General features: G+C 44.9%; 1 protein-coding gene across 9 annotated transcripts in view; it reads left to right on the top strand.

Moving 5' to 3' along the window:
- myo9ab (myosin IXAb) overlaps nt 1-27,922 on the top strand; it is a 122,829-nt gene that overhangs the window by 81,619 nt on the left and 13,288 nt on the right. For 8 of the 9 annotated variants that reach the window (XM_010883943.5, XM_010883942.5, XM_010883941.5 and 5 more), the window contains 19 exons: nt 5,684-5,800; nt 6,333-6,467; nt 12,558-12,679; nt 14,109-14,250; nt 16,447-16,642; nt 17,514-17,630; nt 18,831-18,906; nt 19,004-19,141; nt 20,288-20,327; nt 20,527-20,649; nt 20,980-21,060; nt 21,249-21,359; nt 21,475-21,597; nt 22,389-22,538; nt 23,606-23,913; nt 24,321-25,550; nt 25,694-25,772; nt 25,983-26,201; nt 27,554-27,654. In XM_010883943.5, coding sequence (XP_010882245.2) covers nt 5,684-5,800; nt 6,333-6,467; nt 12,558-12,679; nt 14,109-14,250; nt 16,447-16,642; nt 17,514-17,630; nt 18,831-18,906; nt 19,004-19,141; nt 20,288-20,327; nt 20,527-20,649; nt 20,980-21,060; nt 21,249-21,359; nt 21,475-21,597; nt 22,389-22,538; nt 23,606-23,913; nt 24,321-25,550; nt 25,694-25,772; nt 25,983-26,201; nt 27,554-27,654 — 3,608 coding nt within the window. The remainder of the gene's footprint in view (nt 1-5,683; nt 5,801-6,332; nt 6,468-12,557; nt 12,680-14,108; nt 14,251-16,446; nt 16,643-17,513; nt 17,631-18,830; nt 18,907-19,003; nt 19,142-20,287; nt 20,328-20,526; nt 20,650-20,979; nt 21,061-21,248; nt 21,360-21,474; nt 21,598-22,388; nt 22,539-23,605; nt 23,914-24,320; nt 25,551-25,693; nt 25,773-25,982; nt 26,202-27,553; nt 27,655-27,922) is intronic. The other variant, XM_010883944.5, reaches the window with a different exon arrangement.

The raw sequence follows: 27,922 nt of genomic DNA, 5'->3' as shown, positions 1-27,922 counted from the left end.
AGATCAGGGGTTTGTAATGGAAGGTCAAGTTTTGTTGTCTCTCTTTTTCACTCTCTCTTGGTCTCTATCTCTCGCCTGAATCCAAGACATTTCACCAGTACATAAAACTCTGTTATTGTACATGAGCAGATGAAGAAAGGACCTGGCAAGTGTTCCATCTTCCAAAAGTATTTCCATCCTGGACCAAAGCGTCTCCCGGGCAGCTGTCCCGTCATGCTCGGAGGGGAGCATCTTGACAAGGGCTGCATTCTATTAAGCTCTGTACCACTTTTCCTTCAGATGTTGGACATCCTAATCCATTGTCTTGAGTGCACCATAGTGTAGGGTCTCCTAACCCCTCAGTGTTGTTGTAGGGTGTCTCCTAACCCCTCAGTGTTGTTGTAGGGGGTCTCCTAACCCCTCAGTGTTGTTGTAGGGTGTCTCCTTACCCCTCAGTGTTGTTGTAGGGTGTCTCCTAACCCCTCAGTGTTGTTGTAGGGTGCCTCCTAACCCCTCAGTGTTGTTGTAGGGTGTCTCCTAACCCCTCAGTGTTGTTGTAGGGTGTCTCCTAACCCCTCAGTGTTGTTGTAGGGTGTTAGCTAAGTTATATAGAAAAGGAAATGTTAAAATGGCACACACAACAAAACGCTACCAATTTACCATGCCTGCAAGAAAAGAGGTAAGTTAGGGGCTGTTGGAAATTGATAAACCTTTTATTTTAATTATTTTTACAGAAGAAGACTGCACACAATGTTCTTTTTGAAAAGCATATTTTATTATTTGGATAGTAGATATGAGACTTTGCTTTTTCTAGCTAAGGCATAAAATATACTACCAATCAGTCATTAACCTAGATATTTCTTGAGGTCCTATGAAAAGAAGGACACTCCACTGCTATCTAGCTAATGAAAAGGGTAGAGGGTGTGTGTGTCATTTTAATTAATTACAGCTCTGCTGTGTGTGCCAAGCTACACTGACTCCTGTGTGTGCCAAGCTACACTGACTCCTGTGTGTGCCAAGCTACACTGACTCCTGTGTGTGCCAAGCTACACTGACTCCTGTGTGTGCCAAGCTACACTGACTCCTGTGTGTGCCAAGCTACACTGACTCCTGTGTGTGCCAAGCTACACTGACTCCTGTGTGTGTCAAGCTACACTGACTCCTGTGTGTGTCAAGCTACACTGACTCCTGTGTGTGTCAAGCTACACTGACTCCTGTGTGTGTCAAGCTACACTGACTCCTGTGTGTGTCAAGCTACACTGACTCCTGTGTGTGTCAAGCTACACTGACTCCTGTGTGTGTCAAGCTACACTGACTAGTGTGTGTGTCAAGCTACACTGACTCCTGTGTGTGTCAAGCTACACTGACTAGTGTGTGTGTCAAGCTACACTGACTAGTGTGTGTGTCAAGCTACACTGACTAGTGTGTGTGTCAAGCTACACTGACTAGTGTGTGTGTCAAGCTACACTGACTAGTGTGTTTGTGTGTGTGTATGTGTGTGAAGCTACACTGACGTGTGTGTGTGTGTGTGTCAAGCTACACTGACGTGTGTGTGTGTGTGTGTCAAGCTACACTGACGTGTGTGTGTGTGTGTGTGTCAAGCTACACTGACGTGTGTGTGTGTGTGTCAAGCTACACTGACGTGTGTGTGTGTGTGTCAAGCTACACTGACGTGTGTGTGTGTGTGTGTGTCAAGCTACACTGACGTGTGTGTGTGTGTGTGTGTCAAGCTACACTGACGTGTGTGTGTGTGTGTGTGTCAAGCTACACTGACGTGTGTGTGTGTGTGTCAAGCTACACTGACGTGTGTGTGTGTGTGTGTGTCAAGCTACACTGACGTGTGTGTGTGTCAAGCTACACTGACGTGTGTGTGTGTGTGTCAAGCTACACTGACGTGTGTGTGTGTGTGTGTGTGTGTGTGTCAAGCTACACTGACGTGTGTGTGTGTGTGTGTGTGTGTCAAGCTACACTGACGTGTGTGTGTGTGTGTGTGTGTGTGTGTGTGTGTGTCAAGCTACACTGACGTGTGTGTGTGTGTGTGTGTGTCAAGCTACACTGACGTGTGTGTGTGTCAAGCTACACTGACGTGTGTGTGTGTGTGTGTGTGTGTGTGTGTCAAGCTACACTGACGTGTGTGTGTGTGTGTGTGTGTGTGTCAAGCTACACTGACGTGTGTGTGTGTGTCAAGCTACACTGACGTGTGTGTGTGTGTGTGTGTCAAGCTACACTGACTTTGTGTGTGTGTGTGGCTGTGTGTGTCAAGCTACACTGACTTTGTGTGTGTGTGTGGCTGTGTGTGTCAAGCTACACTGACTTTGTGTGTGTGTGCCAAGCTACACTGATTCCGGTGTGTATGTGTGTATGTGTGTGTGTATGTGTGTGTGTGTGTGTGTGTATGTGTGTGTGTGTGTGTGTGTGTGTGTGTGTGTGTGTGTGTGTGTATGTGTGTTGATGTTGGGAGTAAATGGAACTGCAGCTACTTATTAAATGACACATTGGGTGTTGATTTAATGACGCCACTTTATATTTAAACAAATTTGAATAATGTATTGGCAGCTAATACAAACACGCTAACCACAATGCATGTGGACACAAAGACTCACATGCATTCACACACACATGCACACAGGCCTTCATTCAACCACATGCACTACCATTCATGCAAAAATACACACGCGTGCATGCAGATACATGCTTGCTTCTATTAACTGATTTACAGACACACAAATCCCAAGAGGCTAGCAGGCCATGTGTGATGAGGGCTCCTCCAGAGTGTTGTTTGACACCTCCCGTGGCTCTTGGAGCTTGCTTGTAAGCCATTAGCAAGTCAGACCAAAGTCCCTGGCCCACCCTTCCATTCTCCCCAGCAAAGGCCTCTAATAACCAAACAACCAGCCAGACCTTGTTGCAGGTTCTACCCATAACAGTACTAAACCCTCTCTGATAACTTCCCTCTGGTTATTTTTGTCTGCCTCTTTTTCGGTAGTTTTTAACCTCTTTCCATTTCCTGGCATTTCAACCACTATTGGTCCATGGTGGTCAATAATTCAATGGTTTAGTGACTTGTCGTTTCATTACAATGGATGGTTTGCGCGACACATCATCGCAGATGTTCTCATCGTGTTTGAAAATCCCTGGCGGACCTTTGAGCAGTTTTGATTGAGAGCGAGTTTGGAAATTGTTGCATAATGCATATGGACTTACATAACCTCTGGGAGCAGGGTGTAGTGGAGCTCATTCCTCTAAAAATATCTCTGAGATCAATAATGCAGTGGGGAAGGGACGAGGCTTTTAAAACGCTTATTTTTGCTTGATCACGATTCTCTGCTCCCCTGAGTCTAGTAAAAACTGTTTAAAGATGCTGAAAATGCACTACACATTAGTGGTGTGTTCAGGGACACGCAACATTATGGATTGTCCATTAGAAATATGTTCTTTGTAAAATGTTAGGTTTATCAAGAATCTCTGCTCCCCTGGACATAGACGAAGCTGAACACACAGCCAAGCAACGGTATTGTACAATAGAGGTGTTCAAGGTCTGCATAGACAGTTCCAAATCATTCACTGGCATTTCTTTTTTCAATTTAGTGGGGAAAATAATACTAACAGTCCAGTATTGCTTAACCATTACTTGATTTGCTTTGTGATGTTTTCTGCTGGAAGCATTTGTTGGCTGATATGTTGGCCAAAGACTGTTTAACCAAACAAAGCTTATTTCTGTCAATTTTCATTATCAAGTTAGCCAAAATGAAATTCCTTCTGCTATCCTCTGAATGTTTTAAATCCATAAGATGGTGTCCAAAAGTTGGAGACCAACTGTTTGTTTTTATGATTATTATTGTTTCAGCTTAAAATTATTCTAAATATTTAAGTAAATGTTCAGGCATATCTGTATGTTGGACCTGCCACCACTTAAAGCAGAGACCTTGGGCTTACCAGTCACATGTTACCAGACTCCAATAAGCCTGTTCTAAAATTTAAAACAAGATGATTGAACACAACAAGGCAACCTTAAAATCTAGGGGCGAAAGACATGACAATATAATTTAAACGTACATGATACTAAACATTTGTCGAGGTGGCCTTAAAGCAAGAATTTAAGGTGCCTACTGTTGGAGTAACTATCAATTTGGGATTAGCACACAATGGCCTCCCTTTCATAAAGGTATTGTTTTGGTGTTCCACATACCCATTCCCCTTCTATAACACTCCTGCCAATGGTTAGTAGTCAAAAGGAACCCATTCCAACTTGACTTACTGTATATTAGCTTAGCATGCCTTTCATCATATGTAATTGTAGAGCATATTTTCCCTTTGGCATGTTGACGAACAGTAATCGTCTGTCCTGGCACTGCTGGTTTTTATGAATTGATGAAGTGTCCAACAAGTGATTTGTGTGTCTGGAGACACTTATAGCTGTTGCCTTTTAGCATAGCAGGGCTTGGCAAATCATAGCAAAAACAGAGGAACCTATTAGCTGGCTTGCTAACAGATGTTTCGTTGTTCTTGGCAAGCTAACAGTGTTCACATAAGAGGAATATAGCTGGTATGCTAACATGTTACACTGATGTTAGCAAACTTTGTTAGCATTACCTATTCTCCACCATTTAGTGATTGTGGGCTTGGTTGGCTTTGAGCTAAACTACAAACAAATTATGAAGTCTTCATTTCTGGCTAAAGAAATATCAAACAACATTCTTACATTAAACCTACTGAATGAAGACCATAACCCAAGATCATAAAAAGGTTGACAGTGTAGTTTGGTCTTTAAGGTTCTTAATTATCTCAACATGTTTACAGATTATTAAATTATCCTCATGAATACCCTTCACAGCAATCCCCTGTAAGACAGACTTACAGGCTGGTGCGCAGACAGACTGACTGACTGACGGGCTGGTGCGCAGACAGACTGACTGACTGACGGGCTGGTGCGCAGACAGACTGACTGACTGACGGGCTGGTGCGCAGACAGACTGACTGACTGACGGGCTGGTGCGCAGACAGACTGACTGACTGACTGACTGACTGACTGACTGACGGGCTGGTGCGCAGACAGACAGACAGACATTTAACTTGAGATAGATAGGCCTAGATGAACAGGCCCTAAATGATGACTACAGAATCCCCCATAAAAATGGCTGTTGTTTTGTAACGCTGAAATTCTGTCCTTTGTGTGAATGTGTATGTCCTGGCCTCTGATAGCCTACAGGATTATGTCTTTCCAAGACCACATACTGTGCAGGAAGATTAGCAAAGCAGTCTAAGAAGGGGTTAACATCTGGACTATACCATACTCGAAACATATTGTTACAACGCTTACACACACACACACACACGTGTCGCTAATCTGGTGGTGTAATGTGTTGTGTACGACAGATTATTTTGTGGAAATGTTTGCCATTGTGGCTTCACCAGATTTCCAAGGCTTTGAATTGTTGTTGAAATGTCTTTTATATGAAGAAGGTATTTGTGGGTGGGTTAGTTAAAATTTTTATTTTTTTACAGTACTAAATTGCCTGTCCTCACTTTGATTGGAAAACCTACTTATGTGTGTGTGCGCGTTTGAGTGCACATGTAAAGAGTAACAGATCTATGGACAGGAGTGTCAAACCCTGGTGTGAATGAATTAAATGTACGGGGTCTCCAAAGTCACTATGATTTGAGCAGATGGTTAATGTGTCCTGATGCTTGTCTTTGTGTGTAGGCTGGCACCGTGCGGGACTCCATGGCCAAATCCCTGTACAGCGCGCTGTTTGACTGGATCGTATTCAGGACCAACCATGCCCTGCTCAACAACAAAGACCTGGAGGACAGTGCTAAGGTAGGACTTTGGACTCACACACATGCACAGAGCAATACAGTTTATTAGGTACACCCATGTAGTACAGGACCAGACCACTTTGCATCCCGAACAGAATTAAGTTCCTCAGGGCATGTGTCCTACAGTATGTCTGAAATGTTCACAGCAATGTTGACATGGCCGAATCACATGGGTTGACATGTTTTTGTTCATTTGATTGTGTGTGATGACGTGGATGAGAATTCCTTAGTGTGCCCTGTGGCAGCTGGCTAGCTTTGCCCAGCGGGCATCCAAAGGATTATTTGCTTGTCTCCTCCTGACGGTGTTTGTGTCCACATGTGTGCGCCCTGAACATTGAGGCGTATGGCATGATGGCCTCTTCTACTTGTTTTAGCCATGCTTCAAAGGCGCGTGCGTGCGTGTGAGCTCCTTAATGTCCGGGTTTCTTATGGAACCTCCACCAAGAGCTCATTTCTAAACTGATTAATTGAATGTTTAGTATTTGATCGATACAACTGTAAAACACATCTAACTGTAATTTCTTTCACCTCAGATTCTTTCAATTGGAGTGCTGGACATCTTTGGCTTTGAGGACTATGAGAACAACAGCTTTGAGCAGTTCTGCATCAACTTTGCCAACGAGAGGCTCCAGCACTACTTTAACCAGCACATCTTCAAGCTAGAGCAGGTAAGGTGTCCGTCGGTCAAGGTGTTTGTGTGCGTGCCCGCACATTCCAGAGTGCAGTCGCAGTGTGTGTGTTGTTGACCGCGCTGCCGGTCGACAGCAGTGTGTTGACCTTCATATAGGAACTGTGACTGGTTTAACCGTTTAAAGTGCTCTTTGAACCACAGTACTCGGGGCACAAGGTCAGCTTACACGTTCAGTTTTCAAGTACAATACGGTGGTGCGTGTCTGCTCGTCACAGAATGGGAATGTCTGTTCTAGTAATTCTGTTTCAATGGTGGTGACGCACTGCTTCTCCTGCTGGGTTGTCTGAGCGTGTATCCTGAAAGCTACTCGTTTACCGCTGCCACAATAACTATTGTGTGGCACGTCATGTCTTTTTCGTTCTGTATACCCTCACCAGTCTTTATTTGGTGGGTGCACAATGACTGTCTGAACGTGCGTCTGAGCTTCAGAGCGGGCGTCTGTTGACGTCAGTGCATTGTGCCTAACTCCGCGTTCCAGAAAGTTTTCACAGGACCTTTTATGTCTCCTCAGATAGCATAGATGTGAACCGTGCCGAAAAGAACGTTGTTGTGAAAAAGGCCTATTTTCTCATAGTTTGAAGGAATGCATCGAATTCCCAGTTTTACGAGGTCAGGATATTAGCGCATGCGGTGTTTCCAGGCGAGGGGTTTTGATGAGGATGTTTTGGGCCTCTTGGCACCCCGACTGGGGTGAACGCTGCCTGTCTCTCCAGCAGTCAGTGTTTACCATTCGTGATGACTCGTCGTTTTGTCTAAGTTAGCCCAGTTAGCCCAGTTAGCCCAGTTAGCCTAGCACCCCAGTGCCTGGCTTATGATTAGTTTAATGTAGCAGTGGTGCTTGGTATGGTATTTGTTTATATTTCATAGTTGCCTTCTTACATTATGGCAAATGTTTGTGTGTGGTACTTCTGGGGATTCTGTCTCCACCGCAGAACATTTGTCACTGTGTGGTTTCTGGTGCCGTGGTGTTGGCGTTCTGAGGCTCGTTGCTTTCTTGACACCCCTGCTGATTTGTTCACTCGCTGTGGTGCGCCAGGAATTACAAACACACAACTCTAGTAACACTCCAACCTAACACCTCAGAGTAAAGCGCTAATGAAGAGCACTAATGAACAAGTTCATTTTAATAGTTTTATTATTGAAGTTTGGTCCGTTTAGTTTTGTTCACTATCATGTTCTTGCTGATTTCATCAACATAGATCCTTTGATTGTGGGATTGCATGCATTCTAACCACTGACTGATCTTCTCAGAAACCGGCATTACGTAATGAACCTGATTACTCAGCCCTCTCTCACCTTTTCACTTACTTAAAGCAGTGGGGAGCAGACAAGGTTTCCCAGCATGGATTGGGTAAGGGTTAGGTCATAATCATACCATCAAGGGGGTTTTACACTTAACTACTTTATAAGATTAAGACGGATTAGGTATGAGAAATTAGGATTATCTTCTGCTTTTTTAGAATGTGTCAATCCTTGCAGGAGAATTAAGTTGAAATTAATAAGTTCTGGATGACTCTGCATCAGAGCTAATGGTATTGGCGGTTTATGCGAGGAAGAGTATTCCATAATCCATGTGTTTAAATGAACCTCATGGATGCCTGTACCAGGAAGTGTTGTTTATTAATCCTATGACACCCCTGTTTTGTTTGTTTGATGATGTGCACTTTATCTAGGTCCATTTAAGATGGCCATCTTTTTTAGAGGAGCCTTGACATTACTTTACAAGCCCCTTGTCTTTGATGTGACCTTTAATTTGTATCATAGATGGTCAGCTGTTACTTAGCACTCTGTGACTGACGAGTGACCGCTAGCACACTGCCATTACATTGAAAAGGACTGGCCTGAAAACTCAGGGCTGAATCACACAACCCCACGTGGCTGTCCTTAAACACCACTCTTGTCTAATTCCGGGTCATTGTGGTTTGATATCTCAACATGCTGTTTTTATTGCACTGTTGTGTTTCTTGTTGTCTCTGAATGTGTTTCCTGTCTGCGGTTGTTTGTGACGCTGCTGTATATCCGTGTCCTGCCTGAGGAGGACCTAAGCCGTATGAACAGCTGTCATGATCAGGGCTGATGGACATGTCAGTTTGCATTAACACAGTTGATGAGCCTCTGCTCCACTTGGCCTCCAGCTCTCTGCGCCTCTAATAGCTGCATATGCTACCGACACCCTAAATGACTTTTCCTCACTGGCTCTCTTCTCTTTTCATCTGTCTTTTTATAGACTTCTTTCCTTTTTGTTCTGTCTCTATCTCCCCCCTCCTACTGTCAATCTGTTCCTCTTATCCTCTCACTCTCTCTCTGTCCCTCTCCCCGTCTCCCAACACTTTGGTTGTTCTTAAGACAGTCCACCCTCTTTCAGCCAGCATAACAACTGTAGCTCTTTTTCGCGTTAAAGCCTCCTAAAGCTGATGTTGTCTGGAGTCAGACCGACAGACTCTGGGTTGGAATCACGCACGCATTTACACACTGGATGTTTGGGTGGTTTTAACACTTTAACACTTTCTTTTATCATAACATTTGACTTTTGTTGTTTATTAGGATAACTCCTATTAAAAAAAGACATGCAGCTTGTCATTGTACCTGAGTACCATTAGTTGTTATCGGAGTACCATTAGTTGTTATCGGAGTACCATTAGTTGTTATCGGAGTACCATTAGTTGTTATCGGAGTACCATTAGTTGTTATCGGAGTACCATTAGTTGTTATCGGAGTACCATTAGTTGTTATCGGAGTACCATTAGTTGTTATCGGAGTACCATTAGTTGTTATCGGAGTACCATTAGTTGTTATCGGAGTTCCATTAGTTGTCAGAGTATTATTATAGATTGACGGTAGGTTGCTGTTCTGTACAGACACAATCCCTTGTGGTTTTCAACTAGTAGGTGTGAAACTGCCACTTAGGCATCCACTCCGAAAACATCAACCCTATTGCAGCTTTAAGGGCCTCAAGTATATTATGCTTTAATCATAAATTCAACTGCAAGTTTGGCCAGGCATAGTTATTTTTTTGGTATTGAAGTTTCTTTTATAATCAAAACTGTGAAGGTTAAGTAGAGTACCAGGCCGCGTGCGAAAGGGTTTCCAGATTCTCACTGATTTGTTTGTTTAAATAGTTCAGCATGGGCATGGCAGCCCGGACGTTGTGTCAAGGGGAAACGCTACATACCGCTCGCTCAGGGTCAGAGTTCCACGTGAGCACAGTTCTGGGATCAGCTACCCTGCCACCCAAATCTCAGCCTTAAACATTAAGGTGACAACATGCCCAACTGACCCGGAGTCAGCGTCAACGTGGGGGAAAGCGTCCCAGTCCCCCTACTTCCCCACATTAGGCTCTCACCTTTGCCAACCAATCAGTTACTCTTATCAGCAGCGCGTGTTTACATTTGAACAGGGGCCAAACCAAATAGTCCCCACCAAATGCTCTTCCCAAAGGTGGTCCGACTCCAATGTTTACACTGCCGTGTCAATTGCTCTGTAATTTTCACTCCATCTGTGTAAAAGTGATTTACTGCAGTATCTGTGCTTCAATGACCACAGCCTCTAAGCAAACAGTAGATCCTCCACCTTGCTCTCCTAAGATCGACTAACCACTAACTGGAGGAAAACATCTGTGCTCATTCAGTCTGCCTGTCCATTGAACACAAAGAACATTGGTTTCTTCATCAGTTTCTATACCCAGCCAAGCCTGTGAACTTCATGACTCATAAAAAGGCTGTCCTTTTGATAGGACTTCAATACATTTACAGTTACTGACTTGTTCAAGCCCCGGAGCGGATTATTCCGGTCAGTGAGATTTACCAGTACGTCGTCACTCTATATTAGTCATAATGACCCATCTTAACCCTTGTGCGCCCTTCTGGCATTTTTGTAAATTTTTCTCACATATCTTTTTTGATTTGGGGATCATTTTGTCTGTGTTGCAGCGAGGGTCATGATTTTTTGGCAGAACTCTTATTTTTAGAAATTTTTTTGCAATCCAATGTCTTTAACTCTTTCATACTCTGTTTATGAATTTTGCACCCTCTTGACACCTTCGTGGACAAAAATGTCCCATTGACTTCCATAAAAAAAAATTTTTTTTATCTCACTGCCATTAGAGTATAAAACCATGCATTCTGTAATGTAAGCATTCCATTTTGAAGAAAATTAGTAATATTTGAAATTTTTACTGTATTCCACCACACACACACGCAAACACACACACACCCACACAATAATTTCAAATCCATATTGCGATCAGTTGCCTGAATTGGTGTCGACATATTCAGTCAGTATTTTTTGGTCCTGAATCTGCACCACAGTTCTTTTAATCCTTTGGACTAGTCCCTAGTGTTGGATGCTTCCTGTCATTAACCGTATTGTCAAAATGCTTCAGGGGTCTCTCTTGATTAGATTTTAGTTTATCATCTGCGCTCATGAACACTGATAACCTGATCTATTTACGCTACAGTATATATCCTCTAATTGGCAAGACTGCACAAACTGATCAGAGATCAGGCTATACAGAGAAAATCTGAACAATATAGCTTTATTTATAGCCGTTTCTTTGGGCAGAAATAATTCCGACCTGCTCCTTCTACAGCTCCAGTGATTCCTGCCTACTTCTCTATAAACCAACCTTTCACTGCGCAGTAACGAGAGAGCCCCGTCGGCCCAGCCCGTTAATACTGGGCCAGACTGCCAAGCGCTATATGGCAGAGCATACAGAGTGAGACCGGGGGAAAGTGAGGGACAGACTGAGACACTGAGAGAGAAATGGGGAGGGAGAGAGAGACACACTGGGGAGAGACTGACAGAGAGAGGGGGAGGCAGAGCGAGAGACTTGAGAGAGCAGTAGAGACTGACAGCGAGGGAGAGAGGGACATGGTAACAAAGAGAAATACAGAGAAAGCGTGAAGTGCCATGATAGAAAATATTCCATGCTGTAATATAGGAAGGATTAGGCCTTGATGACCGTGCCCTGTAGAGTTGTCAAGTCCCAGATCAGGATGTCATCGAACATTTGAAAATGGAAAGGTTGACTCTTTATTGAAATTTTAAAACAGGAGCACTGTGGCAATGATGTCCAGTACAGTAATGCTTCAAGATTTACCACAGAATGGGCGTAGTCTGCTTGTGTCTCTGTCATTTTGTTTAAAATTACCTTTAAAAAGCAAAGTCTAATTATTAATTTGGGCTTCATGGGTCAGGGTTTTCCTTTTCCACTACTCCAAATCCTAAAACAACATTTCTCCCCTTGTACCAAATCAAAAAAATGTATTTTGTAGTTATCCTGCCGCACAGTATTTTTAGTAATAAGGGGGAGGCATGTCAAGTCGCACACATGAAAGAATGTTTCTGCTTCAGTCGTCTACCATTTGGGTATCCCTGGAATGTTCTGTTGTGTGATTGTCTGACACACCAGCGGTGGTCAAATATGGAATAATACTGGCCTGGGTGAGTGAATCGTGTTGCTGGATTGGGGGACTCATACGTCACTGTTAAGCTCCAGAATAGTCACTGTAATAAAGTAATGCACGGCTACTTGCTCGCGCGTGCACACAGCACTGTAGAACAACTCCCATAGGGCTCTGGGTTCATACTTCAGTAGTCAGCTCAGGCAGCATAAAACACCAGCTAACAAACGTGACCCGCTCCACTGGCCTCACTTATATCCCCCAACTCTGCTGGGAACCAGGTGTCATAAGCATGTGGCGTTCCAGTCTCCCTTGCGACCTTACATTTTTATGTCCCCACATTTTGACAGGAATCCTCCCGCTTTGACACACCACTGACCTTTTGTTGTATAGCTTTTGCCTTTCGCTTTGTAGCCTGCGATGAAATTTGATGTCTGGCCTGTTTCAATGCAGTTGATTCTTTGTTAGGGTTACCAACATGATTTCATGTTCAATCGCGGTCTCTATTGCATTCCAACGTCAGATTTTGACATTTACATTAATACATATACACTGTCTTTAGTTATGCACCAAGGGGAAATGATGTGTAGTGAATGCGTGATGGACAACCTTTACCTCTGGCACTGTTTGGCTGTGACACCCGACTGCTGTTGTTGTCCATACAGGAGGAGTACAGGGCAGAGGGCATCAGCTGGCACAACATCGACTACATCGACAACACAGCCTGCATCAATCTCATCAGCAAGAAGCCCACCGCGCTGCTCCACCTGCTGGACGAAGAGTGCAAGTACGTGAGCTGATCCCGTCAAAGCCTTCCTCCATGCGGTTTTGTGCCTATGTCCTTGTTGAAACACTACCCCAAGGCAGTTTTCTGCATTGCCACATTTAGAGGTGAACTTTCTTAGCCAAGACATCAATCTGCACTAAGCTTTTCCCAGGCTCTGTTTCACATTGTATTTGGGAATCATTAGGCAGGGCTCAGACTAAAATGTGGTAGCCGATGTGTTGGCTATATTATGTTGGACTTCTATAGAAAATAGTGAATGTACAATAAAGTTGGCCACATTGCTGGACCAACATTTATTGACAGTTGGTTATATAGCCAGACCAACAATCATTGATGATTGGTTATATAGACGGAACAACACTCATTGACGGTTGGTTATATTGCTGGAACATCCCTCAATGACAGTCACCCTACATGAGCACAGACAAGATGAATACAACAGGCTCATTACAGGCACAATAATTGAGTACAACGTTAGACGTGCATAAAACCTATGAAACCAAACTCATATGTTTGACTACCTTGCTCGGCACTCTTTCTTCAATCAAAACTCTTCCACAGGCCAGTGCACAATCCCCAATAGAGTAAAGTCAACATCACACAAAAACACACAGGACCACAGTGACCGCATTAGCCACCCTAAGATGGCTAACCTAGCAATTAGCACTGCTAGCCACTTAGCCCTGAACACTCATCTGGATGTAATAACAAGTAGATGGAAAAGCAGTGGGACTGTTTGGACTGCTTTCCCAGAGCCACAAGGTCAAATAGGGATTTTAAGGGGCCTCTTGTGATTCATTCCATTGCACCAAGGAGCGAGATGCTAATGATTACGAAGCACCCCAGAAAACCATTTAGGACTTAATCATTCATAGTTAGCTGTAGCTAGCTTGCGGCCTCTTTAAGACTCTCTCAAGGATTGCAGTTGTTTTCGGGGGGTCTACTGATGCTTAATACATCCATAACAGGTCCTTGAGGCTAGTTGTCCGACCCCAGTGGGAAGCAGCATATGTCATAGTCCCCCCCGGCATATTTTACTGAGTGGTGAGGAGTGTTGCTTTAAGGAACCACAGCACTTTATACAGAGTAGAGGAATCCCATAGCTCGCTCCATTTGCTTTAAGTAATAGGAGAACATTTGCAGCAATGTGCGTGGGAGAAAAGCTGACACAACAAAGTACTGGTGGACTCTGTATTAGGTCTAAATGTTTGGGTATATACAGTTTGAGATCAAAGTTTCTTCTTGTATGTTCTCAAGACAAAGTGATGTCTTCAGTTGCTGTAGAAGGCCACCCATCACAATATCCTAAATAATTAATGAATTAACTCTTTTAAAACCAGGCGATGGCTACAGATCTGTCTTTTGCCTGACATCTTGTGGGTGTGCGGCCATTCAGATTGAATTACCCCCTCTTCCTCTGTCCTTTTAGTTTCCCCCAGGCATCTAACCAAACTCTGCTGGACAAGTTCAAGCGGCAGCATGAGGGGAACAGCTATATCGAATTCCCGGCAGTCATGGAGCCTGCCTTCATAATCCGCCACTACGCCGGAAAGGTCAAGTACGGCGTCAAGGTAAAAGACTGCTTATGCAATTTCACAACAAAAAGATCTCCAATCCAAGTCCTCACTTAGCTACAACACATTTCAATCCAAGTCCTCACTCAGCTTCAACACGCTTCAATCCAAGTCCTCACTCAGCTACAACACGCTTCAATCCAAGTCCTCACTCAGCTACAACACGCTTCAATCCAAGTCCTCACTCAGCTACAACACGCTTCAATCCAAGTCCTCACTCAGCTACAACACGCTTCAATCCAAGTCCTCACTCAGCTACAACACGCTTCAATCCAAGTCCTCACTCAGCTACAACACGCTTCAATCCAAGTCCTCACTCAGCTACAACACGCTTCAATCCAAGTCCTCACTCAGCTACATCACGCTTCAATCCAAGTCCTCACTCAGCTACATCACGCTTCAATCCAAGTCCTCACTCAGCTACATCACGCTTCAATCCAAGTCCTCACTCAGCTACAACACGCTTCACTCAGCTACAACACGCTTCACTCAGCTACAACACGTTTCACTCGTGTTTGTTTTAATGTCTTCAGAGGCAGACACTGGTTTTGTTGACTCTTTGCCTTGACGCTAGACTCTGTGTGCTGCTGGGCATCTAGTAAATCAAACACTTAGTTATCCAGTGACAGAGATAGTATTGTCACATGTACTAGTACCCTCCAGAGAAAAGTAGTCCAAATGCATTCAATGTGCAGTTATTCGCCCTGAGCGTCCATCCTTCTACGAATCATTTGTCAGGCTTGTCATTGAGAAGGTATACATACCGATTGTATGGAGCAGTAGTCCACTTATTCCACAACCAGCTTTGCAATTTGAATCAGATTCGCAACCAACTTCACTTCTGCATTTTGATGGAAAAAGTGAGGGATATAACCTCAATGTAATTAGCTGTACAGTGAAGGGAAAACTATACTTTACAATCTAATACTTCATTTCAGGCCCGGCTCAATGATGAAATTACTAAGGGGGCTTTTTTTATCCATGGGGAGACATCAAATTCATATATACCTTTTGCAGTGTTCATATGGGGACAAAACTGGGGGTCAACGATTATATTTGTGGGGCAATTCCTGACTTGTCCCTCCCAAAGATCTGGGACTGCTTCATTTCATTCTATGACCCACAATAGCTTTCTAATATGCTAATGTCTAGTTGCAAGTGAATGCTCTGTCAGAAACATTTAATGTTTTAGTAAGAGTTGAACATGAACAAAGCTGGCAAATAGAAAGCCATTTGTGTAAAAACAATGACAGAGGGATAGTTAATGCAATGGTTTCATGTCTGTGTTAAATCAATTAAACGGATGTGTTTGTACTACATATTATAGCTCTCTGTTTTTTAAGCATTTTCTAGTGAAGAACCTTGCATTCTCTTGCACAATGAAATGAAACATGAAAACACGTGTTAGATATTCATTTACATTCAGTTTTGGTTTCAAGCTTGTAACCTTATTTAATACCACACTGGTGTCATATTTCTCCCACATAAAGGGCAGTTAATTGCGGGGTCATAGTAGTCCAGTTCAACTCCCCGTCCATAATCAGGGTTATTAGTAGTCCAGTTCAACTCCCCGTCCATAATCAGGGTTATTAGTAGTCCAGTTCAACTCCCCGTCCATAATCAGGGTTATTAGTAGTCCAGTTCAACTCCCCGTCCATAATCAGGGTTATTAGTAGTCCAGTTCAACTCCCCGTCCATAATCAGGGTTATTAGTAGTCCTGTTCAACTCCCCGTCCATAATCAGGGTTATTAGTAGTCCAGTTCAACTCCCCATCCATAATCAGGGTTATTAGTAGTCCAGTTCAACTCCCCGTCCATAATCAGGGTTATTAGTAGTCCAGTTCAACTCCCCGACCATAATCAGGGTTATTAGTAGTCCAGTTCAACTCCCCGACCATAATCAGGGTTATTAGTAGTCCAGTTCAACTCCCCGTCCATAATCAGGGTTATTAGTAGTCCAGTTCAACTCCCCGTCCATAACCAGGGTTATTAGTAGTCCAGTTCACAGGTTTATCAGCTGGTACATAAAATACGGTTACCAAGGTGTTCAATTTATAGATGCTAACAATTAACTTCAGAATATGTAAATGTGATTCCACTGTATAGTGTAGCTCTGTCTATGGTCTAGAAATACTGTATATGTGTGTGTGCGTGGTTCAGTTGGTGGAACTTATCAGCATACGTCTTCTACAGGACTTCAGAGAGAAGAACACAGACCACATGCGTCCGGACATCGTGGCCCTCCTGAAGAGCAGTAAGAACGCCTTCATCTGTGGCCTGATGGGCATCGATCCCGTGGCCACGTTCCGCTGGGCCGTCCTCAGGGCCTACTTCCGGGCCATGGTGGCCTTCAGGGAGGCCGGGAGGAGACACACTGACAAAAAAACTGGTAAGAGTCATGGATGACTACACAGATGAATACAACGGTGTGCACTCACTCAAACACACACGCGAACCGACGCGCTCGTATGTACTCACTCAAACACATTTAGAAACATCTTCGAGCACACACACACATGTATAAACATCCTCAAGCATACACACCCACACCTATAAAGTTATTCAAGCTCAGGATAAAACGTACACACACGTGCACACACTCATATGTAAAAAAACATACTGAAACAACCACAGAGCACCTGTCTAATCCCTGAAACACAAACATACCAAAACATATAAACATGCTCGCTCAAGCACACACACACACCTCTCTTTTAGAGTGAATACTTGGATTCCTCTGGTGTTGTGAGTTGTCTTCCACCAGAGCCACCACAGTACAGCATGTAACTCTCAGTTGGCTGTCAGAAATAGGAACTACTCCAATGTGTTGCTTGGCTCCAGGGTTGGGGGTGGAAATATGTTTTTTTCCCTGCCGCATAATGTGTCTCCAGAATGTTCGCCTCCATTAGACGAGCTTGACTTCACAACCCCCTAACACCAGTCTTTTCCATTATTCTTCACCACGACGACCTCCCCCCCCCTCGTCTTGGGGAGTTGTTCGAATGTGCATTTTTGTACCCAGAAAAGGCCATGCGGCATCTCGATGCGTTCCAGAGGTTGAGGGCTGTAAGTCAGGTTCCCACCACTGATGATGCCTGGGGTTGTCACATTTTCCCCATTATCGCATGCTGAGCTTCCACATTAGGCTTTGGCCCTATCCATTTACATGGTTGGCTGTCAAACACTTTACTAACTTAACACGTACAATTTTGCCCCCCCCCCTCTCTCTCTCTCCTGCCCTCTCTGTGTCTGTTGTGCAGGGAATGACGTTGCTGTACCCTGTATTGTCAAGAGCATGGACACCTTCAGCTTCCTCCACCACCCTGTGCACCAGAGGAGCCTGGAGATCCTGCAGAGATGCAAAGATGAGAAATACAGTAAGAATCTCCTAAGAAAGTCCCAGTTCTCTCTGCTGCCCACCTCACTCTGGGCATGTGAATAAGGAAGAGAATTCTCACTGGACAATGTGATATTTACCACTGTTTTAATCATTCAAAATGTAACCCAATCCATGTCCCTAATAGGGAGTTTGAGCAAACCAATCCTCAACTCCACAGGGATCAAATCACCATGAAATAAAAGATAAACAGGTTGCCTACTATTTTCAGCCTTGACAAGCAAAATACATTGTTTTCAGTAATAACATTGAAACTTTGAGTTGGAGACTGATTAGGCTGTAGTGAGGTATTTGTCCTGGAATGGTCATCGGAATGAAGCAGTTTCTAAAGCATGACCACTCACATGCCCGTATTACACACACACACACTTTAGTCTTAGGAATAAGCACTATGAGTTACAGTTCCTTCAAACCAGCTTGTTCCGTTCCCTCCTGATGTCCTCCGGTGCTGTTCAGAGACACTCACAGTAGCCTGTCCTGGGCTAATGCTACCATCGTAGACTTGACCTCACAAGAGTCTCAGATAAATCGTGATCTCTGAGTGAACGTCACCATGGACAGTCCTGGGCCGGATACAGTTTCCCTTTAAAGCACACAGCTTAACTCAAATAATCTACGGGCATACTTTTAGCGTCTCTTCAAGACCAATCCACCCTGCTGTTCTTACTCAGTTCACATCGCCGTTTGGTAATGAGGTTGCGAGTGTATTCCTTCAGCGAGGACCCGCGTAGAAAGCCAGGTGCCTGAGCATTCCGTGTTCACCGGTAAATACAGTCCCTGCCTTCCACTTGGTGGGGAACTCTGGAGCTGAAAGCTCATTCACATTATCTGGCCTTTCCAAGCATGACAGGAGGAGACCAGCTGGGAAATCAAAGTCCATTAAGAAAGAGAGTCGTGGGGGAGCGAGCGAAGGCTGGTATCGGCCTTCATCGGGCCTTTAGTTTCGAGGGAGGGGGGCAGTGGGGGGCGGCGGAGGGCTCAGCCTTTAATCACACAATGCAATACAGCTGTCTGACAGAGTTGCCATGTGGAGTGAGAAATGATACAGAAACATTCATTGTAAATGTTTGGTTTTATGTGATTATATTTCTTTGTCTTCCTCTATTTCTCTCACTTTTTCTCCAACACTTTGTGCCTTCCTCTCCCTCCCTCTCTGCGTGTTCTTGTCCATCGTCTACAGGTATCTCTAGAAAAGCTCCTCGTAGCCCCCTGTCAGACCTCCAGGGCGCCAACACACTGAATGAAAAGTCGGCCAGGTACGTACTGTGCAATCCCATTTAATCTGGGACACTCAAAGCACTCGTACTTTGTAATGACCTGCGATTTACTCGCCCTGTCGCTCCATCTGTCTAGGGATGTTTATGGCGTGAGCTGCAACGGACGTAGTTCCATTCAAAGTCGCCTGGCCTCCTCCAGCTCCGAGTTCGAAGACGGCATCTTCGTAAACTCCACTAGCAGCAAGCTCCTGGAGAGAGCCCAGGGCATCCTCATGTGAGTCTGGACTTAGGTCTCAAACCACTGTCAGGGCCCCCATTGGCTCTGTGAGTTAGAATTCCGGCCCGGTTCTGGCAGAATGGCTCAGCTGCGTGACTGTCTACATCTCCTCTTTCCAACTGGCTTTAATGCTGTAGCAGCACTCAGATGTGCAGGAGAGTGCAGGGCTGAGTATCGATAGGAATCTTTGAAGCAAGGTCAACTGAGCACAAATCATTTTGTAGGTCTTCTTTTAAAAATATTGTTGTCTCTTCCTATTAATGAATTACACATCTGCAATTGGCACACATTCAGGCATTATCTACCAATCAAATGTCAAATAGACAAAGCAGCATTTAATCCTCCAACCTGACATGGTCATTTGTTAAACAATATTTTTCTCTGATGTACATGCTATGGACAAGCTGCATGTATGAATTTTTTGTCTTCATTTAGTCTTCATTGTCTTCCCCTTCATTCCATGTGAAGTCATTTTGTTATAATGTAGCTTATACCTTTTTGATATCTCGAGGTATGACTGTTTTAAAATTATATATATTTTAAGGAATGGATAAAAATGCTATGGGTGTTGACTTGGCTTTGATTAGGTAAAATTTTTTTGCCTGTGTGTGTGGTTTTGCCTATTCAGAAAATGTCCTATAGTAGCCTGCATGTCGGACTCAATAATAACCCAGGGTTATGCCCTTATGAAAATATATTTTTAAAAGCTATTCTCAGTTGTATTGTCTACAAAATTTCTCATCTTCTTTAAGATTATTTTTTTTTAAGCAAAAAACACTGCAGTAGGGATAGGTCTTTTGCAAACGAATATGATCTTTTTTGGACTGTCTCTTTGGTGAATGTTTATATCTGAATCACATCTGAAAAAGGAACCTATAACCACGGGGAGTAGGGGTGCTGCAGCCTCTTCTGTTGGGGGGTGCTAAATAAATAGATAGGAAATCATGGTCAAGGTCAGTTTAATTGATGGTCAGTGAGTCTTCATGTTGTGATTCTGCTGGGAAGAGCAGAGGATGTCTGACCATCAATAAACTCGCTCAAAGCATATTCAAAATCCATGGAGAGGATGTGCTCAAGCCATGGTCAATAATGTATGTTCTTTCTATTGCATGGTATGTCTGACAGACATTCTCTTCCCCACAGGCGGAACAAAAATTATAAGTCCAAGCCCAGCCTACCAAAGGTAAGTGCTCTGTAAAAACGGGAAGAACTTCTTCCTGGCTTCTACATAATATACAATCTAACCTACAAGGACAGTCCAAGGATAACAGGATTGCACTGAAACAACTTACATTTATGAAGAAAAATATAGATGGTCCATAGCAGTCCGTTTATATTGCAAAGAATGGGAATGAACTGTGACTTTTCCTCTCTCTCGGCAGCACCTGTTGGATATCAAGTCTCTGAGGTACCTGAGCAGCGTGACCCTCCACGATCGCATCACAAAGTCTCTCCTCCACCTACACAAGAAGAAGAAACCGCCCAGCATCAGTGCCCAGTTTCAGGTGAGACTCCATCCCTCTTCTCGCCCCCTCGTGTCAGGCTGTCTTTTTTTCCAGCCTCAACAAACGACATCACTGGCCTCGCAAATGTCGCCTGCTTGTGTAGGTCTTAGGGAACCGGACGGACTCACAACACACGTTGCAGACTAGGGTCAAGCATAGAGGCATGAATTTAGAAGGGTTCATGCGTCTACCATAACAAATAGAAATGACATGTGCAATGCATTGTTCATGCGCTGTGTTTCTGAGAGGTTGACTAGGAGATGTAATGGGATGCTAATGATACTACTCCTATAATGGGCTAATGCTAACGGTCTGTTTTGCTGCGTGAAGGCCTCACTGAACAAGCTGATGGAGACACTTGGTCAGTCGGAGCCCTACTTTGTCAAATGTATCCGCTCCAACGCCGATAAGGTATGTTCATCGAACACCGGCTGCACTTAAAGCTGTCTCCGTTTGGTTAGTTGTAACCGCTGTCAAGCTCTGCTGAACGAGGAAATGACAGTTATACAAGATTTACTGTTTGGGAATTCATTCTCTTTTTTTATTGTAACTCTGTCTCCCCACATTCTTTCTACTCACTCTCACTTCCTCTCTCTCAGCTCCCACTGCGTTTCAACGATGCTCTAGTGCTTAGACAGCTGAGGTACACAGGCATGTTGGAGACGGTCCGCATCCGCCAATCAGGATACGCCATCAAATACACCTTCCAGGTTGGGCTTCATACTAACCAGATTACAGCACAGACACCATAGTACAATAGCACAACATTTCTCAGTGTCAATAAAATCACAGAATGCATCTTTAATGTCGTTTTTTCATTTGCAGGACTTTGTGCGTCACTTCCGTGTACTCTTGGCAGACAACACTAGACCAACCAAATCTGGCATCAGGGAGTTCTTTCGTCAGGTTCACCTGGCTCCGGCTGGTTATCAAGTGGGCAACACAATGGTACGCAGCCCTTCTGTCTCGAACGGCCCTTCTGTCTCGAACGGCCCTTCTGTCTCGAACGGCCCTTCTGTCTCGAACGGCCCTTCTGTCTCGAACGGCCCTTCTGTCTCGAACGGCCCTTCTGTCTCGAACGGCCCTTCTGTCTCGAACGGCCCTTCTGTCTCGAACTCACTCACGTAAGCCAGGTAACCCTAATTGCTCCAGGGGCAATCATAGTGGCAGTCCCCAGCACCTGGGCAATTTGCACATACCAGTTTTACTCACGCAAACATGTTCTGAGAGCAGAAAGAAATGTGATTGGTACAGGCGAACAATTATTCAAAAGGGAGAGGCTCAACTCTTCTAATTACATCAAGATGCACACAATTCTGCTAATGTCTGCGAAAGAGTTAATAATAATGAACATTACTTGATTACGTGCTAAATGTAATATAATGTAGTTAAAATTCAGTAGTGAAGTTTTGGTCTAGATAACATTCACTTGCTCTTTCAATCCAGCTTGAAATGTTTATAAGTACCACCTGCTCCATTTTAATTGGATGTTCGCCTGACCCAATCACATTTCTTCTGCCCCCAGAACATGTTGGAGTAAGTACAGCTGGTATGTGCCTCCAATTCACAAGGGTAGGGTTGAAAGCGAAAGCCAAATCTCACTTAGAACTTAGGTACCTGAATACATATTTTCATTGCGGCCGTTCTGTTCCCATCGAAATACATGGGTGTGTCCACCCCTTTGTGGGTGTGTCACTGACTGCCCCTCCCCCCTGCCGGGTCTCCTCTCTGTACTGCAGGTGTTCCTGCGCGAGGCAGAGCGTCAGCGTCTGCAGGCCCTACTCCACACTGAGGTGCTCCGGCGCATTGTCACACTTCAGCGGCGCTTCCGGGCCCGCCTGGAGAGAAAACACTTCATCACCATGAAACAGGCCACTGATGTCATCCAGGTGAGAAGGACGGCCTTGTCCGTCCGGGTGTCAGACTCAGCCCGGTGTCCAACACCCAAGCATAAAAAAACTTTTTGAGAGCAAATGAAACCATTATTGGGATGACTGACCAGTGTACACTTGCTTTTTAATTGGGGCGGCAGATAGCCTGGCAGCTACAGCGATGGTACAGTTGCCTGAATGACACTGGTTCTAATCTGTTCTTGTGCTCTGTGCAAGTCATGCAATTGTAATTGCTTTTAAGTCAATCTGGAAAATAGTTTTTTAGATTTTTCTATACTTTTTAGGAGTTTGTCCTGTTGATTAACTCCGGAAGGAATGTAGGAAATGGTGTTGGACTTGTACAGTGACCCAGGCCAGAAGCCAGTCGTAACCTTTTGAGAACCTCAACACTTCTCCCTCTGAACATTCCACCCATAAAAAGTAGTGGCTTCCATATTGTTTTTGGAAGCTATACTTGGCTATAAAAGAGTCAGTCAGACCATCAAATCATTGTTAGACTGAACAAAAACAAATCTAATCAGCTCACAACTATGCAGCACATGGACCAATATTGTTAACTGGAATAATTGGAAAATAATTATTTTTAGTGGAATAATTGGAAAAGAATGATTACACGAACTTGTCAACTGGTGGGAAAAATAACGTTCATGTTTTCCAGATCAGCACTGTTTCCAATTCGCTTGAAGACAGCTATTGCCTTGGACAAATAAACCACAACTGAGAATTGGATTAGTATCACAAAGTGATAAAAAAATAAAAAAAAGTTTCATTCAGTCTATAAATATGGCCTACTGCTAAAACTGGAAGGATTTTCCCAGGAAATGTTAAATGGATCTTGTTCACTAGCTGTTTTGCTTAATTTCAATTTCCACACTCCAAGGAACAAACATTATCAGTTGAGTTGAGAACTGTAGAGAGAAGTTGTCAGCATGGTTTTTGACAGCAATTTATTTTTGCACTGTCAAGCACTGTTTTTTTTTTTGTCGTCACTTCTTTCATGGGATTTTGATATCAAGCTTTTTTTGCATATGGAAACAAAATATTCAAATACATTATTTTCATAGGTGTGGTGGCGGAGATGCCTACTCAGACAATCAGAGAGCGCCATGGACCCAGCCGTCCAGGAGGAGGCAGCAGTGTGCCTGCAGTCGGCATGGAGGCGTTACAGGGAGCGCAGGCGCTTCCTACAGTGGCGGGAGTCTGCCTTGATAATACAGAGGAGCTGGAGAAACTGGAGCCAGCGCAGGGCTATGGCGGCCATTACGGTTCAGACAGCCTGGCGGACCTACAGAGAGCGAGCTCACTACTGTAGGACACGCGATGCAGTTACACTGCTACAGGCAGCGGTCAGAGGCTACCTGACACGCCTGAGGTAACTAGAAGTGATAAAAACTATATTGTCAGGAGTCTGTATCAAGAAGGTCATTGAAGATTTCTATTCTCAGCATACATCACTCAAACCCCTGATTCCTATACAGTACCAGTCAAAACACTCCTACCCCTCAGGGCATTTTTAGATTTTTGCTATTTTCCCATTGTAGAATTATACGGAAGACATCAAAACTATGACATACCACACAGAATCATGTAGTAGCTCTTTTGACTGGCACTTTATATGCAGTTGGTTAAAAGAAAAACACAATGTGCATGTTTTAATGCTGGGCTAGAACAAAAGCCTTCTCATCTAATTGCTCCAAGAAATAAGCCTTTGCCTTAGTGGATGAATAATGGTGGAGTTTGTTTTAAAAGTGCTGTTTGCTTACAATTTGACTCCTACAGGATCAGAGCGCTAAAAGAGCAGTGTGTTCATGAAAAGTTTAACGGACAAAGCTTTCCTACCAACGAAGAAGAGGCAGAGGGGATTGTGGACCTTGATAAGGACACCACAGAGAACCATTTCCTTGAGATCACCTGTGATCGTGACATCCGAGTCATGTCCACGGTCTGGGCCAATGAAGACCAGAAGGAGCCGAAGCGTTCCGTGGACGAAGACGAGGAGGAAGGAGAGAGTGAGAGGAGCCAGGGTATCGAGGAGCCCACTAGCCTCAAGACGCGGGCCAAGCGTCAGAACCGGCGCATGAGAGAGCTGGAGCAGGCCCAGTTCAGTTTGGAGCTGCTCAAGGTGCGAACCCACAGCACGGTTGGGCCCCTGCAAGAGAAGACCCCAGTACGTCCCTGTTCGGACAGCGCCCCCTGTCCCCTGGATGGCCACCAACCCCTTCCGCCCTCCTCACCCAATGGTGGTACACAGGCCACACCGCTCCAGACTTCGTCCCAAGATGATTCGCTTCACGTCTCCCGGGAGGCCAGGTTGCTGGCGGACCAGGGTGCGGAAAACGACACAGATCCAAGCCTCAGGATGGAGGTGCCACCGCCTATGTTGCCTTCCCCTGTAAAGGAGGTGCTGTCTCCCCAAGCTACCTTCTACATCCCCTCTGAGGACCGATGCAGCAAGACAGAGAGCCCCGGCCGGCTGAAGGAGGGGCGACCGTCCACCACGCGGCGACCCGTGGTTGTCTTCATCAGCATGCAGAAGGAGACCCCACTCGACGAAGAAGAGCTGAGGGCGGTGCACGCCCAGGACAGTGCACTCCACTTGGGTGTGAACACCTCCGGCATTACACCAATCGCCGGCCTGGAAATATCAGAAACGGCCCAGGCGCACAGCGTCGCCACGCAGCCTCAGAAAGATTCAGTCAGGCTTGACTGTTCCAGCTTAGCCCCTTCCTCCGGCTCTGCCCATGACCTTTGTCCTTCCGAGGTAGACATCCAAATAGTCCTGGAGCCCAAGGCCCAGTCAGGAGAAGTAGTACTCAGCCAGGGGGAGAGGAAGGCTGGTAGTCCAGCGCAGGACCACTGGGTCTCCATCAACAGTATCCTGGAAGGCAGGGGAGCTGCAGCCAGAGCACCACAGAAGAAGTCCCCGTCGCAGACCATCACAGTCAGCATGACTGAAAAACCCCCGACCAACACTTCCTTTTCCCCCCGACGCAAACTGCCCTTCTCTAAGTGAGTGTCATACTTCCAGAAACATTGGCTGTAACGTTGATTCTCATTCAAAGTGTCAAAGCTTTGACGTAGTTTTGCTTTGCTTTACAGTTAATCGAGACTCATGTCATTTGTAACTGATTGGTTTTCTGAATGTGCTGTAGGTCCGATAAGGACCTGGTGAACAAGGAGCGGTCCTTGGCCTCGAGCCTTAGAGCCACTGCTGGACAGCGAGGCAAAGAGGTGGGTTGCACCAAGCAGGGGATTGTACGTGTGAGAGTGTGTGCTTGTTCAAGTTCCGTGTCTTGTGTATGTGTGTCAATCAGAGCGCCAATGTGTCTTAATCAGAGCGCCAATGTGTCTTCACGTGATAACCGCACATACACACACGCCAGTCTCCCATCACATACCCAGACCCTTGACGTGTTCTGGTGTGTGTGTGTGGTTGAGCAGGTGAGCCGGCATCGGCCCAAAAAGAAAGCCCGTATGTCTCGGACCCGCTCCGACTTCCTGACCCGCTGTAACTCCGAGGGGGCGGGCCAGTCGGACGATGACGATGACGACTCTTACTACACCCCCGCCCAGTCCCGCACGTTGCCCCTCCTCTCACCGTCCCCCTTGACCGAACCTGAGGGCGACACAGAGCCAGCCTTTCACAGTGACTCCGAAATGGTAAACGGACCAAACGGGGTTCAAGCCACTTCTCTCGTCCCCGTCCTCCTCCAGAACGCTTAGTCCATTTGTTTTCACTCTGGGAAGCTCACTAGCTGGAGAGGACACTTTTAACCTGACTAACAACTCTGAACTAGCATCCCAACTCGGTTCAGTTTTGAACTACTAGTTAGAAAACATGTTTCTGCACTATCAGCTTTTTCCTTGACCCACCTCTGATTCGCCGAATGGGGGGGGGGGACAAAAAGACTTTAGCCTAAACACTTGAGCCTGCACCAGAAATTTGTAATACTTCTCAACCTTATGCTTTCCCGCAGATGATACGTATACATATTTTTGCTGGCTTAGTTATGGCCAATTTGCGTTTAGTCTATTTACTCTGACAGTGTTGTAACCCCTGACCATTTGCTATGACAGAAAGTACTACTTCTAATTTGTTGTAGGCATTGATTGTTTCATAAACAATCATTGCATTTGACAAAGTTCCGTCTTTTCAAAATGCATATTTCTCTAGTATAGGCTATTGAGATACATGTGGGTTTATCACCCCAGAGGTAATAAAACACCACCAACATTTCTCAAGCTTAAAGGACGAAGACACCAGCTGTTTCAGAGGAAAATAAATGTAGACCAGCAGTTATGCTATTGGTTATGGTAAGGGGTAGGCGACTAGATGAATGCACAGGCAGTTATGAAAGGTAATAAAATTGGTGGTGCATATTAACGTAATGCATCGTTCTATTTTTCACTGTCGCATCAATCAGGCGATTTGTCGCAGTATGGATTTGGGTCCGTGTTGGTCTATGTGGTAATCACACCCAGATCCAGTCTGACTGTTAGTGAGACGTCGGTGGTGCTTGGTAGATTCTCTAACCCTTCATTGACACACCATTTTAATACTGTCTCACGCCTTCCTTTAGAAGGGTTTCTGAGCATGAGCTCCTTTACTCTCCCACTCACATCACATCTTGTTTCAAGAACATTTTCGGTGCACATATGTGAACTGTGTATGTTAGTATGTCTTTCCGCATGTCTGTCACTATGCTAATGTGTCACTATGCTAATGTGCTTATGGTAATGCTTGTAGACTGTTAGCTGTTGTGCAGAATGAATGAGGGATGCAATATGAACACGCACGCGCAGGTTAATTTGTGGTCTTGCATTGAAGTTTAATATTGCACTGCCCTGTACAGGATGATGTATGTTCATACTGTATCTCTTCAGAATAGGACTCAAAGACATGAGAAATAGCATGAAATTGATGCACAATCAACAAACACTGAAGATATTCCGTCTCCACATGTCTGGTTTGAAGACTTACCTTGCCATTCCTTAAATGTCCATTGTTTCAGGCTTCTCACAAGGACCAGCAGAAGAAGATCCACAAAACAATGTCTTCGGGGGACCTGGGCAAGGTTGCAGCAATTGGGAAAACATCTGTTCAGGACGGGAGGTAGATACAGTACCATCTACTACCCTGCCTGTCTCCTCCTACCCTCCCGGGTCTCCTCCTACCCTCCCTGGTCTCCTCCTACCCTCCCTGGTCTCCTCCTACCCTCCCTGGTCTCCTCCTACCCTCCCTGGTCTCCTCCTACCCACCCGGGTCTCCTCCTACCCACCCGGGTCTCCTCCTACCCACCCGGGTCTCCTCCTACCCTCCCTGTCTCCTCCTATTTAATAGGTACAAAGGTATCAAAGGTTGCATATTAATATTATATTTT

The sequence above is a fragment of the Esox lucius genome, chromosome 19 (genome assembly GCF_011004845.1).
Source record: "Esox lucius isolate fEsoLuc1 chromosome 19, fEsoLuc1.pri, whole genome shotgun sequence".
Classification (NCBI taxonomy): Eukaryota; Metazoa; Chordata; class Actinopteri; order Esociformes; family Esocidae; genus Esox; species Esox lucius.
This window is presented reverse-complemented; position numbering and strand designations above follow the sequence as displayed.